The following is a 20,176-nucleotide window of genomic DNA, read 5'->3' on the forward strand; positions in this document are numbered from 1 at the left end:
ACAATATATCTGATAAAGAGTAGATATCCAAAAAATACAAAAATTTTATATCATTCAATATCATAAAAACAAATAACCTGATTAATAAACGGGTAAAGGATCTAATAGACATTTTTGTGAAGAAGAAATACAGATGGTCAACGGGCACATGAAAAGATACTCAGCATCAATAATCATCAAATAAATGTAAAGTAAAATCTGCAATATGATATCTCACACCTGTCAGAATGACTGTTATCAAAAAGATAACAAGTAAAAAGTGTTGGTTGGTGAGGATGTGGCAAAAAGGGAATGTTTGGTCATAATGTAAATTGATGTAGCCACTATGGAAAATAGTATGGAAGGTGCTCAAAAAATTAAAAATAAGACTACCATATCATGCTTCAATTCCACTGGGTACGTATCTAGATAATGAAAATATTAATTGGAAAGTTTATATGCCCACTGATTTTCATTGCATCACTATATACAGTAACCAAGATATGAAAGCAACTGTAGTGCCCATTGATAAATGAATGAGTAAAGAAGACATGGTATTTGAGTGTCTGTATACATATACACTCGCCACATGAAAGAATGAAACCTTGCCACTTGGAAGAACTTCAGTGGACCTAGAAGGCATTATGCTAAGAGAAATAAGTCAAACAGAGAAAGACAAGTACTGTATGATTTTGCTTACATGGCATACCTAAAAAACAAAACCAATGAACAAGCAAAACAAATCAGAAACAGTTGCAGGTACATAGAACAAAAATGCAGTTGCCAGAGGGCAGGTGGATCAGGGAGGAAAGAAATAGGTGATGGAGATATAAGGGGTATAACCTTCCAATTTCAAATTAATTTCAAATAATATCAATTAATATTTCAAATTAATTTGAAATTAATAATTTCAAATAATAATATGGGGGACTTGATGAAAGTGAAAGAGGAGAGTGAAAAAGTTGGCTTAAACCTCAACATTCAGAAAACGAAGATCATGGCATGTGGTCCCATCACTTCATGGGGAATAGATGAGGAAACAGTGGAAACAGTGTCAGACTTTATCTTTTTGGGCTCCAAAATCACTGCAGATGGTGACTGCAGCCATGAAATTAAGAGACGCTTACTCCTTGGAAGGAAAGTTATGACTAACGTAGATAGCATATTCAAAAGCAGAGATATTACTTTGCCAACAAAGGTTCATCTAGTCAAGGCTATGGTTTTTCCTGTGGTCATGTATGGATGTGAGTGTTGGACTGTGAAGAAAACTGAGCACTGAAGAACTGATGCTTTTAAACTGTGGTGTTGGAGAAGACTCTTGAGAGTCCCTTGGACTGCAAGGAGATCCAACCAGTCCATTCTGAAGGAGATCAGCCCTGAGATTTCTTTGGAAGGAATGATGCTGAAGCTGAAACTCCAGTACTTTGGCCACCTCATGGGAAGAGTTGACTCACTGGAAAAGACTCTGATGCTGGGAGGGATTGGGGGTAGGAGGAGAAGGGGATGACCGAGGATGAGATGGCTGGATGGCATCACCGACTCGATGGATGTGAGTCTGAGTGAACTCCGGGAGTTGGTGATGGACAGGGAAGCCTGGCGTGCTGCAATTCATGGAGTCGCAAAGAGTCGGACACGACTGAGTGACTGAACTGAACTGCAGCATAAAGGCTGTTGGATGCTCCAAACAAGAAAGAAGCCCTGTGCCACAAGGTCACTCCTCAGATTTATTCTATCATATTGTTCTACTATCCCTCACCAGGATGTCATCTTCATCTGTATGGTCAAGGTTGGTACATTACCACTATTTCCATATCCTAGTCACTGCAAAGGGTACAGTTAGAGTAAATGTCAAGCACTTTGTTTTTTAAAATAAGACCAGACTTTCATGTATCACACCCCCTTGAATCACATGGCCAGAAACATGGCATTTTGCCATGGTGAACTACAAGATTAGGGGGAAATGTAATCTGTCTGTACAGCCATGTGCTCAGCAAAAATCCTCAGACTTCTATTACTAAAAAGTAAGAGAGGCAATAACTGGTAGTGGGTAACTACCCATTAAGTTGGACATAATTTAACACCTGAACCACCATCACCATATCCCTCTACACTCCCAGCTCACCTCCTGCAATACCTGCCTTCCATTTCCTCTCCACGTAACCAAGGTTGCTATTACCTAATCATTATGGGAATATTTTCATTTGTTTAATCATCTATGTTCAAATCCCTGAACTATACAGTTTAATTTCTTTAAATAGTAAGTTTCCTTGGTTCCTCCAGATTAGGTTATGGTTTACACTTTTCAAGAATATTTCACATCTTGTGTGTGTTAGTCATTCAGTTATGTCTGACACTTTGTGACCCCATGGACTGTAGCCCACGAAGCTCCTCTGTCCATGGAATTCTCCAGGCAAGAATACTAGAGTGAGTAACCATTCCCTTCTCTAGGGGATATTCCTGACCTAAGGATCAAAGCCAGGTCTCTTGCACTTCAGGCGGATTCTTTAATAGTGAGCAAAAAAAAAAAAAAAGGAATGCATATGTAATGCTGAATAACAAAAAGATGCCTTTCTTTAAATCACACAGATAAACTTTTACAAACACTGCCCATTTTCATACTATTAGGAAAAGAACAAAAGAATAAAAATTATTCATAGCAACATGTTTATTTAAGCCCTAGCAAAGCTTTCATGTACAAGCAAATATTTTGGGGGGAAAAGATCACAAGACAATATTTTCAAGTGTCATGTCACTCACATAAAAATTAAACTTGCGGAATTTACAAATTAATATTCTGAGCAGACATAAATTATACATCCTTTTGCAAAATCCAATCTACAGCATTTAAAATTCATAGTTACAACATAAGACATTCTCTCTTTACAGTCTACCTATTTACATAGCTTTTCCCACTGCAGATGATAAAGTTCTCATCATAGCTACCAAGGTTTGCAAACACAGTATAATTAAAATATATTTAGCAGCATATAAAAATTAGATTAAAAGGGAAAGAAATACTACTATTAAATAAAAATGAAATTAAAAGGTGGATAATAGAAACAACTCCATAGGAAAATAGATCAAAATGTATTTCTGTTAGGACATCAAAAATGTTTCCCATCACAGAATGTATGCACAGCACTAATAAAATAATTTAACAGCATTTTAGTCCTGAGCACACAAAATAGCACTGCAAAACTTTGGTCAATACAAGTAAATGTCAACATCTAACACAATCTGTTTAATATTCTTTGTTAGTAGATTAAAGTCAAATCCATTTTATGAAAAATCACCGTCAATAATATTCTCACATCTTTTTCATTACATTAAAAGAGCTTTTAAATTTGGGAACCCTCTGTAGACTGACATAAATACCAGACAAACCAATGTTTGACTAACATTCCCATATGCTTTAAATATGTAAATCAGCTGAACAGACTACATGAATGAGACAACAGTGGGTGGCACTGTATTCTAAGTGTATTTTCTGTCACAAAAGCAGACATTTTGCATTTCAGATAATTTGAAGATTTTTTTTTATAGACAGGAACAAAAATCCAGCCACGATAAAAGTGAGAATCAAGCAGTGTATCAATTATAGGTTATATATGCATTGGTAGATATTAAAATTTAGCACAGAGTACACAATTTTATTAGAATACCATTTATATTCAGTAGTTGGATTCATATATATTTTCCAGTTAACTCCATTCACAAGTTTTCGGCTAATAAATGCAGGACAATATTTTCCATAAAGAAGATAAAGTATTATCACAGTATTCAGTTTCTGACTATCTTCATTCATGTTTAATTACTGGCAATATCTTCCCCCAAATCTCCTGTGTCAGAGATTTGACCATCTTGCAAATTTCGAGTCTTCCAAATTCTTACAGTTCGATCACTACAAAATAATAAATTAAAAATGAATATGTGAAAACAGGTAGAAAGATACAGTTCTTAGAAATACTTATCAAGAAACATTTACAGAAAAGGTCTTTAATAGATATAGATAAGAATATACATTTTCCCATAGGTATATCAAATAGGTACCCATAATAATGAAATTAAAAATAGTTTATATTATCAAAGAGTTACTATGTGCCAGGTGTTGTTACTATGTTCCCCTCACACACATTAATGCATTTTATTCTCTTTACCTACCATGAGATATAGATAATGCTATTATACCCTATTTATGATGAGCAAATTGGGGTACAAAGAAGTTAACTAATTTGCCCGAGATCAAGCTTCCCTGGTGGTCCAGTAGTTAAGAGTTCGCCCTTCCACTATGTATGCTGCACAGTGCAGCCAAAACAATAAAAATCTGCCCAAGATCACGAAGTGACAGCACCAAGATTTGAAACCAGGCAGATTGGCTCCAAGGCCCCATCTCTTAGGGCTTTATTGATAAAGGCAGTATATATGGTCAGAGGTCTTCAGGCATAAAAGCCCAGAGTAAGATCACAGTGAGGAGGCCAGGGCAGGGATTCCAGAGAGTTGGTGAATCTGTCAATATTCAGGAAGAATTATGTTCAAGTGAAATCAGCATAAGCCCACAGAAAAAGCAGGCAGCTACTAGGAATTAGACAAACACTCTACCTATCATAGAACATAGATAATTCAATGCATTTCTGAGAAAACTTACTTTTATTCACCTAACATGTGGGTTCAGGGTACTAGTCATTAGACAGTTACATTTCTCCTGGCTCTAGAAAGACAGTGTTGCTTTTCTTCAATTTCTTAATAAACCCAAAGCCAAAAGAAAGAATTGCCATGAAACTGTATAGTTTAAAAGCATTTCAAAGATTATGTAGCATATTTTGAGGATATAGAAAGTTTAGTGACTTGTCATTGTAACATTACAGAAGACAGAGTTGAGCCTAGAATCCAGGCTTTCTAGTTTGTAATCAATAATCTCCTCACCCCTAATTCTTACCACATGGGGGAAAAAAAAAAAATCACATTTTTTTTCTATTTTTTAAATCTACATGAGATGATGGATATTAACTAAGCTTACCACGGTAATCATTTCATTATATGTGTAAGTCAAGTCATTCTACTGTTTTACCTTAAACAGTATTATATGTCAATTATATCTCAATAAAACTGGGGAAAATAATAATCTTTAACCAGCCCACACAGCACAGAGTTGAAACAGCAAGGGGATATGTTCACTTGTCCACCCATTTATCCATTCCATTTATTCATTCAACCATCCATTCAACAAATGTTTATTGGGAACTTGCAGTGTCCCAGGCATTATTCTAGGTGCTTGGGATCAATTAAAAATAAATAAATAAATAACAGAATCCTATGCCTTTGTAGAGCATATATTCTTGCAAAAGGAGACAGACAATAAAACACAATAAAAATTATATAGTTTATTAGAAAGTAATAAATGTGACAGAAAAATTAAAGAGTACGGCAAAGGGGATCAGGATCAGGAGTGGTAGATGATAGGAGAGATTACAATTTTAAACAATCACAAGGTTATTCTTACTGAGAAAGAAAAATGTTAGAAGATCAGGATCTCTGAAGGCACTTTGGGCAAATATCTTAAGTCTAGAATAAGCCTGATATGTTCAAGACCAGCAAAGATATTATCAATGCTGTAAGAGAAGGAACATGCCAGAGGGTATTAGGTTAAGATGAGAGATGACAAATGCTGAGGGTTTAGATCAAGTACAGCTCCTACTTTAGATAAAATGGATGACCAATACAAGTTTTTGAGCAGAGAAAAAAACGAGATGATCATAATTTAAAAATTTTTTTAAAAATTTCTCTGGTGTCCGTGTTGAGAATAGACTACATATGGGCAAGGGACCTTGCTTGTTTAGAAGGCTATTGTAGTAATCCAAGAGCTGCTGGTAACTAGGGTCAGTGAGGTAACAAAGGCAGGGTGAGAAGTAGTCAGATTCTAGATATACTGTAAAGGTAGAATACCAACATAGTTTGCTTATGAATTGGATATGGAGTATGAAAGAAAGGGAGGAATGAAGGTTTCTGTACTGAGCAACAGGAAAGAAGAGAGAAACCATCAGCTGACATGGAGAAGGGCATAGGATGAGCAGGTTCCTCACGAATGCTGGGGGTTCAGTTTTGGACATAGAAAATCTAAGACGAGCAACCTTCCACTCCTAGTCATGACAGAGTAACCTGTGCCAGGTTAACACTTCTGTGAGTTAACACAAAGTGAAAACTTGACAAAATACTGGAACAACTATTTTCAGAAACTGGGGGATGGGTACTTTAGGCCTGTAATTCCTGAGAAAAGGGAAATAAGAGAAGGTGAGTTCTGTGACAGCCCTGGCTTTCAGTCTGGAAGCACTTGCTGCACTACAGCAAGCGAGAGGGGAAATAAACAGAAGACCACAGAATCAGAGTTGAAAAGACAGTAATAAAAATCTGGGAAGTGTGAAATAGCTGTAATTTGTAAAACCAAATAGAGAAGAGGGGAGAGCTATGCAAAAAGGACTATGAAGTTATAGGGAAAAAAAACCATTCCATCAATCTACATACATAGGGGTCCCCTAATGTCTTTGACTGAAGGCTAAGCTGCACATTAAGTAGAATCAGACTATACGGCCAGACCATAACACAGTTGTGAGAGCCTAGTTCTGACCAGTAAAGTAGAGAATAGCATCAAACATTCAAGACATTCAGTAAAAACCCAAGAGTTGAAGTCTCAGAAAGATGAGCTGAATCACAAGTAACTTACATAACTCTAAAGAAAACCCAACTGTCTTTAAAGGAATAAAACAAAATCCAGATACTAAAAACACAACACTACAATGTTCAACATTCAGTAAAATATTACATGACATGAAATCAGAAAAAATAAGACCTATATCATAAGAAAAATCAACAGATCCAGAAATCATATATGACAAAATTACTTATACAAGGACTGTGAATTATAAAGTACCTCAGTTTCCCACCTATAAAATAGGGATTACAACAATGCTCACTTTCTAGAGTTCTTATGAAGACTAAATGAGTTAATGCCTGAAAACACTTAGAACAATGTCTAGTAGATACTAAGCCCTATATAAAGGTTTGTTAGGTAATGAATAAGTAGAACTAATTTGAAAATAGCCCTTCTGATTTTATTGGTTATTTTCCTGATTTTATGTTACATGGTAAATATATCTGCATCTGCTACACCATGGGTAAACTGAAGACATTTTCAATTTCTCAAAAATAAAACTGTATCATGGAAGAAAAATATTATATCATACCTCAGTGATCAGACCTCAGTGAATCATAATAATTTTATAGTGTCCCACAGCTATGAGGGGTATTATTTCCCATAAATTGTCAAGGACTAACAAGTTTCTAAGGACTTCCCTGGTGGCTCAGACAGTAAAGCATCTGTCTACAATGCAGGAGACCTGGGTTCAATCCCTGGGTCGGGAAGATCCCCTGGAGAAGGAAATGGCAATCCACTCCAGTACTGCTGCTGCTGCTAAGTCGCTTCAGTCGTGTCCGACTCTTTGTGACCCCATAGATGGTTGCCCACCAGGCTCCCCTGTCCCTGGGATTCTCCAGGCAAGGATACTGGAGTGGGTTGCCATTTCCTTCTCCAATGCATGAAAGTGAAAAGTGAAAATGAAGTCGCTCAGTTGTGTCCGACTCTTAGCGACCCCATGGACTGCAGCCTACCAGCCTCCTCCCTCAAAGGCGTGCCATTGCCTTCTCCACCACTCCAGTACTATTGCCTGGAAAATCCCAAGGACAGAGGAGCCTGGTGGGCTACAGTCCATGGGGTTGCAAAGAGTCGGACACGAGTGATGAAACTTAAGAAAGTAATGTATCTTGGAAATAGCATCAGTGAAGCATTTAAGGTAAGCATCTTAGAAAAACACAAAAGAAATCTGTTTTGATGTATTTTAGAGATGAGAGAAAGTAAATTTAAATGAGACAAGGGATTCAGTAGAAACAGCACAAATGAAGAGACACCACAGAAATTTAGCAGAAGTTTCAAAATAAAATCAGGGTAATTGTGTATTTAGGACAGATAAATCAAGAAATGGCTCAATAAATTAAGTAACATAATTGGTACACAAATGACATAAGATTTTCATGAGAAATTACATTTTGAATGAGATGAACACCTCACATTATAGTACATATGATTTCCTTTCCAAAAGTACTTATACATAATGTATTATGATATAATACATTTTATGTCATTTTTATGGTCACATCTCTACACCTTCTTCAAGCATCTGCTTAAATGTCACTTTCTCAGTAAGATTGTCATTGTCCACTCTTTTGTGCAACCCCAGTTCCTAGTGATGCTCTCATCTCCCCTCCCTGCTTGCTTTTTCTCCATAGTATCTCTTACCATGTAACATATTTTACTTGTTCATTTTTTTCTTCTCCTTACAATGAAATTAGGATTTATATCTGTTTTGTTCAATTCTCTATTCCCAAGATTTTGGAACAGTGCCTGGCACACAGGAGATTCATAATGAATGAGCAAATGAGCAAATAAATTAATCAATTCAGCCATTCTAAGAAGGAGGGAGTATATATTACCATGTATTTAGATTTTAAAGGAGGTGGAAGAGGCATAAAAGAGTTTTTTTTTTTTTTATGATTTGGTCTAAATGTGAAGAATGAGGCAAGTTTGATGCCTTTTCTGGAAAGACAACTTAGAAATTAATCACTTCTGAATGATTTTTTAAAAATTAAAACTGCTACAGAAGATCTGGTAGCAGACTTCCTAGTCTCAGCAGAGAGCTGATACAGCAGTAACACTATTATCATATAACCTGGGGAGCCCAAAAGCAGTGACCACAGTGCATCTCAGAAAATATAAATAAAATATCATAAATCGACCTGGAATGGCTGTAATAAAAGAAAGATTTCATATGTTCTACATTTCCAAATATTTACAACCTATAGTATTTATTAAATCTGAACACAAGTAACCAGTAGGGAAAACTTACTCAGCCGCAGTAAAGCTGTGGGTGGAATTAACACATACGGCATTGATAGGACTCTCATGGCCTTTCATCTCTCCAACTGGCACAAAGGTGTCTATGTTCCAGAGTTTCAGAATGCCCCCTCTGCAGCCACTGAGCAAAACTGGGTGGCCTGGTACCACTGCCAGGGCACAGACCCAATCCTTATGTGCGTTTGGAACTTGCTGAGAGAAAAAAGAAAAATTAGTAGCTTAAGGGAAGCCTTTCAAACTGACATTTTCACACCAAAATAAGCTACCAAAGTTTTTATTGACAAATTCAAATTTTGGAACACTGAATTGGTCTGGAAACCATAAAAATTATTTTCTATTAAGTAACTCTTAGTGATTTAGACAGATAAATCTGTAATTTGCTCCTCAATTTAATTCTCTAGTTATCATCAGTGTTATCAGTATTAAAGGCCTACAGTGTTAAAAAAATCTATAGAATCTAAAACACATGGAAAGTATACTGAAATTTTCAAACACCACTTCCTCTTCAAAGGAGTAAATATCTCACCTTTCTAGAAAACGTATCTCACACAAGTCTGAAAACTACACGTGGTATATAGAATATAAGGACTGTCTCCTAAAATTGCTGCCTTAAATTTTGGAAGAGAACATAGAGGCCTAAAGCTTTTTGAAGAAGGCTGGAGCTAACCTACATGTTTCACAATGTGTAAACAATACTTATGGGCTTTCCTGGTGGCTCAGTGGTAAAGAATCCACATGCCAATCCAGGAGACTCAGGTTTGATTCTTGGGTTAGGGAGACCCCTCTGGAGAAGGAAATGGCAACCCATTCCAGTATTCTTGCCTGGGATATCCCATGAACAGAGGAGCCTGGTAGGCTACAGTCCACAGGGTCGCAAAGCAGTCAGACACAACTTAGCGACTAAGCAACAACAAACAATAATTATAAGCTCAGACTATATGACCACATTTTATGCATATATATATTCATATATATAATATAAAAGACATCCTAGAATGTATATCTATAAAAGAAAAGCTTTTGAGTGTAATATATGTGCCTGTTGCCAGTTTTTTCTATTAACATTCATGCTACTTGTTCATTTTTTTTTTTATCTGATTGTAAGCAGGAAAGTGTGAGCAATTGCAATACATACACATACACTCATACATTTATAAGAAAAAGCCTGAAACTGAGAACAATTCCTCTGGGAATTAGGAAAAGCTACTGATATTTGATTATACTGACAAAACACTTCAACCCAACTATCATTCTATAGGAAATGAGAGAACCGCCATTCTTGGATGTATGAAAATGAGATGAAGAATCATTCAGACTGCTTTGACCTTAGCAAAACTTGGTACTCTGTGGAATATGTGTGAAAGTATTGAAGTATTAGTTGTTCAGTCATGTCCAACTCTTTGCAATCCCATGGAAAGTAGCCCACCAGGCTGCTCCGTCCATGGAATTCTCCAGGCCAAGAAAACTAGTGTGGGTTGCCATTCCCTTCTCCAGGGGATCTTCACAACCCAGGGATCAAACATGGATCTCCTGCATTGAAGGCAGATTCTCTACCATCTGAGCCACCAGAGAAGCCCTTGGAATATGTGTACATAAAAACAAAACAAAATGAGAAACTGACTTCTTCACTTCAAGCCTGTATTTAGTAAACACATGCACAGGGCATGGAGGCCTGGCGTGCTGCGATTCATGGGGTCGCGAAGAGTCGGACACGACTGAGCGACTGAACTGAACTGAACTGGTGCACAGGGCAATCCCAGAGCTTCCAATTCTTATCAGAGTCTATTCTTCTCTTATCTATGAGATACCATTAAATGTCTAATGTTGCCCTTTTCATAATTACTAACTCCGGTAGGTGATAAGGAAACACTTTTTAAGAGAAAGCCCTGATTGATACCATCCCTAAATGTTGAAAATCTACATAGAGACTCTTTGTGTTCTTATTAGAATACTGATGACTTTGAAGTACCCACTCCATCTCATGAAAAGGTTTTGAATTACCTGTAGAAGATCTTTTTGAGCTAAATCCCATTTCTTGATTCCATTATCTCTGGACCCACTAAATAGGTTATCCCCATGTATGGTTAATGCTTCAATGCCATCATAATGAGGGGGCTCAAAATTGTGGGTGGGACTCACAGTTCCAAGGGCCCCTTCAGTTACATCAAACATCTAAATAAAAGCAAAATGAAAGTAGTCATCCTATTTAACTTACAAATAAGCACCTTAGGTATTCATTCATAGAAACACGTACACATGTATATTAACCAAATGTGACTTGTTATAAATATTTTACTAACAAAAATGACTTGCTTTGAGTGACTCAGGATGAACCTGAGCCCTAATTTTCACATGTCACATGCTTACATGTTTGTAACCTCTTAAGAAAGCCAATCAATTTTTTCATGTGTAAGTGTACAAATGATATGTTAAATAATAAAAAGGTTACATATAACAATCCAGTTGAAACTCAAATAAATGATATGATTGTTATTTAAACACAATCAGGCAGCTCTGCAATCTCGGTGGTCATCACAAATTCTCCAAAGCTGCTATTCAATTTCACTCCCTTCAGTTGCCCTCATTTCTCTTAACTACTGAACTTGTGAGTTTTTAAAAAGTCTAGTATAACCAAAAATAGACTTTCTGGACCACCCCTTCCCCTCACAGTTACAAAAGTTTCCTTTTATTCTCAAGCATTCTCTTATCCTTCCCTTCTTTCCAAGATACTAAAGTGTACTTACTTTTTCTCAAATTACACATCTTTGATCTGATCTGATTCTTTTTTGACCTGATTCACCAATTACTACTACTTCACTCTTCACACTTTCCCTCTCCACCAAGCCCATTTTCTAACCACATAAACATGCTCAAGTCTACCAATACAAAATCCTCTTGCATTAACCATTCTATTTTCAAGTCATTAACCCACTTCTCATCGTAACAAAAGTATCTAAAAGATTACTGACAGTCTTTCTGTCTCTTTTTATTACTATATTCTCTTTTTGTTTCTGTTGGTCCTTACAGGATTCCCCAAGGCTGAGTCATATCAACCTCTCTCCTTTGGCCATATCAACTACTCCTTAAACATTTGCTTCTATTTGAATGGTTCTGAAACATATGTGTCTAGTCATAACTTATCATGGACTTTGTACTTGCCTTTCAAATGGCATATTGGCTTACATGAAGAGGTCCTCTATTAGTATTTCAAATTTAACATCTCCAGAATCAAACTTTTTATCTCTCCTCATCTTATCTGCTACTGGCATAAAACAAACATGAAGACCATAATATGCTCAGTATAAAAGATGGGGGATGGTGACGATGAGCTTTAAGCATTAGTTGGATGACCGAGATAAAAAAAGTCTTTAAAATCCCTCCCAACATATCCTCTATGAAAAAGTGAGAATACATTTTTAAATAAGATAACAAAATCAGGATCTGAGTGAGGAAAAGATCAGGAAGAAAAAGTAAAGTCTAGAAATGAGAAAAAAGGACTGATTAAGAGAAAAGCATCCTAGGTATGTCTGAATACTTCAAACTTATCATTTAATAGGAGAATATAATTCAATAGCTTTATTATACATACTTTGATGTAATGATCCTTGGAGCCAGTGATGATTAGATCTTGTCCATTAGAAATCCGATCTACAGTAAGACACATAACAGGGCCTAGATGTCCTGTTAACTTTCCTGTGGACTGAAACCTTTAAAAAGAAAGAAAAATAATTTTGTTTGAAAATATTTCTTAGTATGCTGAGGCTAAGTCTCAACAAAAATAATAGTCTTTGCTAAAACTGTTCTTTTTTGATTTAACTCCACCTCTATGCAACTATCCTCAAATTAAGAGTCAAAAAATAGCCAAACTAATTGATTCTCTGATGGAAGTTTAGGAATCCTAAATAAGTTATTCCAAAGTGACTGATGTCATTCAGATAGTTAAAAAAAAAAAAAAAGCATCAAAAGTCCAAAAACTTGCTTAGGGCTAATTTTAACTCCAACCTAAGTCCAGATAAACCTTAATCTGTTAAATGTCTCAACATGTTATAGACATATGATTGATCTATTAGCATCAATTTTAAATTTGACTAAAACAACTATGTCGCTGATATAATTAGAAAATAACAATTTGAAGAAAGTAAGATTATTTTATTACACACACATATAGTATCATATATACACATATATGTATACATGTATACATATGCACATGTAATATGTACACACGTATTATACCTGTACATATATGCACACATATTTGTGCATATGTGCACACAAGAAAATATAGTCCATTTCATCAGTTATTACAAAGGTATTAAAATGGCCAGGAATATATATGACTGGTAGAAAAGTGTGATGTCCATTGTTAGGAGGTGGCAATGAACCTTTGTTTCATAATCCTACCTCAAATCAAGCTGCTGGAATACAGAGATATATCTGGCTTCTAGAATATTACCATTTCTCGTAACTCTTTTTTATAGTTAATTTGTTGAGATGAATCTGTATTTAATTATGTTGCTGAAAACAAGCAAGTTTCAAAGGATCTAACTTTTCAGCAGACAAGAAAGTGTAAAAATTTTTAGAAGCTGGTATCTTTTCTGCCTCATGTCATGATGCTGAGTATCTTCCTCCATGGTACTCTGAATACAAGCCAAGTTTAATATCTTTAAAAATAAACCTGGTTCTCATCACATTCCAAATTTTCTTAAACAAGCACTGTTTTCAATTTTCTACTTTTTATCTCTAAAACGGTAGTCATGACTATGTTTCTTCTTTCTCTTCTCATTTATTTATCTATAAATTATGCTTATTATACTTTTTCAGCCAACCATTAAAATATTACAAGTAATAAATAGTTACCCTCAAAATTTCTAAAATAAATTTCCCTTTGATTTACCACTGACAAAGTGAAGTGAAAGTGAAGTCGCTCAGTCGTGTCCAACTCTTTGCGACCCCATGGACTGTAGCCTATCAGGCTCCTCCGTCCATGGGATTTTCCAGGCAAGAGTGCTGCAGTGGATTGCCATTTCCTTCTCCAGGGGATCTTCCCAACCCAGGAATCGAACCTGGGTCTCCCACATTGCAGGCAGACGCTTTACCATCTGAGCCACCAGGGAAGCCCACTGACAAAACCCTTCTAAATGGGATTATTACCTGAATTACCAACTTTACTCAGAATCTTGTAATTGCCTATTTAGTGGACTTTATTATCCATTACAAGATGAGTTCTAAGAAGGTGCACATCAAATTTGTCTTGCGCAATCTATACTTCCAGTACCTACCATAGTGTTGGTATAATGCCTGCCACAGTTGATGCTGAATAAATATTTGTTAACTAATAAATAAATATTCCCTTGTTGCCAACATTTTAAGAACTAGAAAAGAATCTAAAATAAACACTCAAATGAAGGATGAAAGCTCCTACTTCATGGCAAATAAAAATCAAATCAAAGATGTAATGTATGGTATTCTTTTTACTCACTTCATCTTCTTAATACTTCATCATATATACATATATAATTTTATATTCATAAAAATCCTGTGAAGATTTATGATCAAACTTTTAAGGTTTATAAATTGAAAATTTTGAAATATAAGATATATAAGTGATGTTACAAAAACATAATTCTTTCAAAGGTACTGATGTAACTAGCATGAGAATCTTGTTCTCTTCTTAGTAAACAATACAACTTATTGACAAATATTAATAAAGTCTATTTTCCCTTTTTTTCCCCCAGCAATGGAGATTAAAAGAAAGAAAAATTTTGAGTGTGCTAATGAGGACAGATGAGACATTTAGGGGTGCTGAATCAAACAGAAAAATCTAGGATTTTATATCAACTTCTGGGGTTATATAAATTAGATTGCACCAGCACTAATATCAATGTGTGAAAATTGCATTTGCCATATACAGGAAGTACATTTTCTTTAAAACTTTACCTTTTAAGATCCCACATTCTGACAGCATTTCCAGAGGCTGCATAGAGGAAAGTCCCAGTTGGGTTTAACGAAATTTGATTGATCTGGTTTTCCCCAGAAGGAATAGCAACTGTTCGGCTAGTACTTGCAGAACAAGCATCTCCAAGAGTAACCTGACCTGAAGACCTTAACAGAGACGAAACAAAGTAAGTCACAATTCTGGACAAGAGTTAGTCATAGAATTCCTTAAATTCCCAGGAAACGGGCTGTAGGCAACACCCGTGTTCTCTGGTCACTGTATGCACTACACCTAGCTCAGCACGTCACATGCACAGAGGTGGCACTAATAAATGAAAGTGCCACCTTTGTGCCACGATTCATTTATCTTCATTGACAGATAAATGAAAAAAAAATGAATGAAGAAAATAAGATGACATGGCTTAAAACTCTTACTTTGCAAGTTATAACACTAGGAATTTGGGGCTCTATTAGTCACTGTGTCATGCTCAGTCATGTCCAACTCTTTGCTACCCTATGGATGGTAGCCCACCAGGTTCCTCTGTCCATGGAATTTTCCAGGCAAGAATCCTGGAGTGGGTTGCCATTTCCTACTCTAGGGGATCTTCCCAACCCAGGGACTGAACCCATGTCTTCTCCATCTCCTGCACCGAAAGACAGACTCTTTACCACAAAGCCACCTGGGTATCCAGGCTCTGGGCCCTATTAGAGATGACTTAAATATGATTCAGAAAAGACTGGATGACAAAGATAACAAAACTCAACAAATGATGTGTGCATGTGCTCAGTTGCTCAGTTGTGTCCAACTCTTTGTGACCCCACCGACTGTAGCCCGCCAGGCTCAACAAATGATACAGTGCCACAAAGTTAATTCATTTTCCTGCAGCTTGCAGAAGTCCACTGAGGAACAAATCAATATTTCTTTCATATATAAGATATGACCCTTTGAGTAAGAGTTTTTGTATACTTTAACCCAATCATATATGGACTGTTTATTATGTGGAAAAGACTTAAACATGATTTATTTCCTCAGCTAAATTCTAAATAGCAAATATATTTTTCAGTTTTGAATCATTTTATTAGCTAACTTCTAAAAAATCAAGTTAAAAATCAACATTTTCAAATGATTTTAATGAGTCAACTGGATTGGTAAATTTCTAAGATAGTTTTTTTTTCTATAAAATTTCCCTCAAGAGACCTGTATTTAGCATAGTAAATACTTAGTAGTCTCAACATATAAAATAGCATTTAAGTGTTAATAATCTTCACTCTACAAATTAGTAAAAATTAACCATCCTTAAGCTCCTTTCTCTTATTTAAACCAATAGAACTCACCTTTTAATTAAAATTTTAATTATGTGAAACAGTTCATTAATCTTATGAGAAAAAGAATCATTATTTGCTGTACGTTTTAAAGACATATATAATAACAGATACAGAAAATAAATTCATTCTCCAATTGTCCAATCTACAATTATGAAACACAGGCTAACATCAAATCAGTGTAAGTCTTAAGAAAAACACTCCTCAATTACTTAATAGATGCTAACGGAATTTTGCAAGTACTTCTTACTGGTCTATAATGGTGATTTCAGCCATTTTCCAAGGAGTGGCATTCATTTGAAACAAGTAATGTAAATCATTTTACTACATCAAGTAATAATGAAAATTCAATTCCTTAGTTTTGGGGAAGAAGGAAATATGAAATGTGTATTGAGTCACAGATTAAATATGACTTCTCCTCCTTTTCTGTTTAATATTAAACTATTGCATTTTATTTTCTCAATATTTTTTCACCTTATGTTATATAAATTCTTATTGTAAACATTTTAATATTTTTTGCAGGTGGACAGGTATAAATAAACAAAAATGCATATATAGACCTATCTTTTCTTATATTTTATAAACAAGAACTATTTGCCCCTTATGCTATTTGTCTCTAAGTTACTTACGTTAGTGTTCGAACACACTTTGCTGAATCTCTGATATCCCACACCTTAATATAAGATGTTGACACAGTGAAGACCAAACTTGTATAATTACAATATTTTACAGATACTACATTGTTGGGATGACCTCCCAGTGACATTATCTCCTGCCCAGTCACCAGATTCCATACTTTACAAGTACGATCTAAAAGCAAATAAAAAAGAGGAAATATTGTCAATAAGAATTAAATTAGATTCTCTTAGCAATAACAATTTCTCTCCTATGAGAAAAAATGAGATAAGAAAATGGTAATTATTTAATTAACTTGCAATAGCATCCCAACTCTATCCTTGACACTTTGCAGCAGGTTCAAGGGCAAAGTAGGTATAAGGATTAGATGAAAGCTAGGATATCTGGTGTATGTATCTAGTGGTATTTAAGAATAATTATACAAAATTTTAAAATAGACATATTGATAGTCTTATTTCAAATTGCCCCTGAATTTAAAATGGCCATTCCAAATCAGCCTCTTCAAAATATTTTGTTTTGATACTCTCTTACTTTCTCACCAGAGAAAGCAATGGCAACCCACTCCAGTATTCTTGTCTGGCAAATCCCATGGACGGAGGAGCCTGGTAGGCTGCAGTCCATGGAGTAGCTAGGAGTCAGACAAGACTGAGCGACTTCACTTTCACTTTTCACTTTCATGCATTGGAGAAGGAAATGGCAACCCACTCCAGTGTTCTTGCCTGGAGAATCCCAGGGACGGGGGAGCCTGGTGGGTTGCCGTCTCTGGGGTCGCCCAGAGTCGGACACGACTGAAGCGACTTCGCAGCAGTACCTTCTCACAACACTCCACATGCAGAACGACATACACATTTCTTTTCCAGAGATCACTAACTGATTTCATTAACATAGTCATACACATGATCATTAAACTATTCTACTCAAGACTTTGCCTTTCTGACATAAGCATCTAATTATCCTGGAGAAATAAATTTAATCTGAGTTATTAGAAATTATACTTTTACAGAGCAATTTTTTTTAAAATTGGGGAATTGCTTGCTATTATTTACAAGTGCTGACAAGATTCTTCCCTTTATCTTGTAATAGCCTTAAATGCTAAAAGGCTTTAACTAGCTTCCCAAATTCCTGCACATGTTTCCTTCTCATCTTTCCAGCCTCATTATCCACCACTACTACATATATTCTACTTTTCAAGCCAACTGGATTCAGTTTCCAAAACCATCTACCTCCATGTCTCTGCTTACACTGCTCTCTAATCTTGGTTGCCAGTTTTTATTTGCCAATATCCAAACAATCCAGTAAGGTTCACCCTAAGTGCCTCCTCATCAAAGCCCTCCTTCACAATTTAGCATAATCTCTTTCTCTTCTGAAACCCCCAATATTTAGGTATAACTCTTTAAGTCATTTATAGTTAATTTCTAGTTGCCTGCAAGTGCAGGTTTGGTGATGCGCAGACCTAGGTTTCTAATCCTGGCTCTTCCACTTACTAGCTAAGCTTATCTGGAAAAATCATTTAATTCCTGGAATGTTCAGCTTCTTTATCTGTAAAATGAGGATGCAACATTGGCGTTGTTGTGAGAATTAAATGAGGTAAAATTTACCCAGTGGCTAGTATAGTTTCAGACACTTATTAAGTGCTCAAGAAATGGTGGTTGCTACCCATTTTATTCTTTTACCACACTGTACATTTTAATGGCCTTTTATGGATTTTTATACAGCCTGCGTTACTAAGCTCAGGGCTTTGCATACATTAGGTGCTCAACTACCAAATCGAGATGTATTCCTTCACCATTCTATTCACATAACATCAACAGAGATTTTACTTTCTTCTCAACTATGTAATAATTTTATATTTTATATAATTCCAGCAGTTGAACAATATCATCTTTCAGATTCTTATGAGTCTTAAGCAGCGTGAAGTTTTTCAAAACCTGTTAAATGTAATCATTAAAAACATCTGCTAAATCATCACAGGACACAACTATTAGCACCTTTTGATCCAGTGAAAAGGAGATCATCAGTAGAGTCCACACAGAGCACAGCTTTTGTATGCCCTTCAGCTGTATAAATACACTGAAGTGGAGAAGTTCTGACTCCTTTTGAAGCTGGAAACGAGTTGATTATGCCCCTGAGGTGGGGGAAAAATAAGATTTTTTTCAGTAGCTATATCATGAAACTATTTTTTATTTCTCTGACTTTAAGAAGTTGTTCTAAATAATTGGTACTATATAAAAACCAGAGCCGGACACGACTGAGCGACTAAACTGAACTGAAAAACCAGATTGCTCCTTGTCTTCTTTTAAAGCAAAGGGACAAAGTGTGAAATTATAATAGTAGTGATGAAGTACATCAACTATTTAGGAATCTTCTAGCAGCTGTATTCTGCAAAGAGTGAACTCAACAATACATTTGAATGTTCTCACTAACAATTTTGTCCCTTCAAAGTTTAATGAAGTAACATTGGGAGCTATTCAAATATAGTAAATTATGAAAAATAAGAAGTATTAATGATGGAAAACTGGAAGATGTAACTATCAGACTGGAATTCTATGTCAAAAAAAGACATTTTAAGGATGGTGTAATACATACTACCTAAAATACTAAGAAAGCAGATTTCAAACAAATTTGAAGAAATACAAAAATGATTGCATAAATTGAAATCTAAAGGGAGAATGGCTCAAAAATAACGAAAGCTTTTAAAATTCTAACAATCATCTCAAAGAAGATTTTTTTAAAAAGCATAAGATATTAAAAGAATAGTGATGCCCTTTGGAGCTTTCTCCTAAGTTTAATATTTTTTGAATTTCTGCTTTATGCCACTGGACTATGAACTGTGGAAATGTAAAGTTTATCCAAACACTGTCCCTATCCTAAAGGAGTTTAAGACAGAATCTGAATTGAAATAATTGTATTGGGAAGACTAAAAATGAGAGTGAATTAAGAATATATATATATATATATATATATATATAAGTTAGACGTATCTTTGCTCAGAGCAGGAAGAAAAGTTATGCTGAAATATGTCCATTTTATGGGCTTCCCAGGAGGCATCAGCAGTAAAGAACCTGCCAATGCAGGATATATGAGAGATGCGAGTTCAATCCTTGGGTCAGGAAGATCCTCTGGAGGAGGGCATGACAACCCATTCCAGTATTCTTGCCTGGATAATCCCACGGACAGAGGAGCCTGGAAAGCTACAGTCCATAAGGTCACAAAGAGTCAGACATGACTGAAGTGACTTAGCACGCATGCACGGGTGTCCATTATGTAAGACAGATGGCCTAATATTAGAACAGATTCAGAGATAAAGCTGTCTGTATCCACATTCTTGACGAATGAGAA

At 35.7% G+C, this 20,176-nt stretch overlaps 1 protein-coding gene across 18 annotated transcripts in view; it reads right to left on the bottom strand.

Moving 5' to 3' along the window:
- Positions 1 to 2,626: 2,626 nt before the first annotated feature.
- The window catches only part of KIF21A (kinesin family member 21A), a 195,145-nt gene continuing 177,595 nt past the window's right edge, over positions 2,627 to 20,176 (bottom strand). For 17 of the 18 annotated variants that reach the window (XM_040233488.1, XM_040233486.1, XM_040233481.1 and 14 more), the window contains 7 exons: positions 18,826 to 18,962; positions 16,831 to 17,011; positions 14,882 to 15,046; positions 12,531 to 12,648; positions 10,943 to 11,113; positions 8,934 to 9,133; positions 2,627 to 3,880 (listed from right to left, as the gene is read on the bottom strand). In XM_040233488.1, coding sequence (XP_040089422.1) covers positions 3,787 to 3,880; positions 8,934 to 9,133; positions 10,943 to 11,113; positions 12,531 to 12,648; positions 14,882 to 15,046; positions 16,831 to 17,011; positions 18,826 to 18,962 — 1,066 coding nt within the window. In that variant the 3' untranslated portion in view covers positions 2,627 to 3,786. The remainder of the gene's footprint in view (positions 3,881 to 8,933; positions 9,134 to 10,942; positions 11,114 to 12,530; positions 12,649 to 14,881; positions 15,047 to 16,830; positions 17,012 to 18,825; positions 18,963 to 20,176) is intronic. The other variant, XM_040233479.1, reaches the window with a different exon arrangement.

Source organism: Oryx dammah, unplaced genomic scaffold (genome assembly GCF_014754425.2).
Source record: "Oryx dammah isolate SB20612 unplaced genomic scaffold, SCBI_Odam_1.1 HiC_scaffold_29, whole genome shotgun sequence".
In the NCBI taxonomy this organism is placed as follows: Eukaryota; Metazoa; Chordata; class Mammalia; order Artiodactyla; family Bovidae; genus Oryx; species Oryx dammah.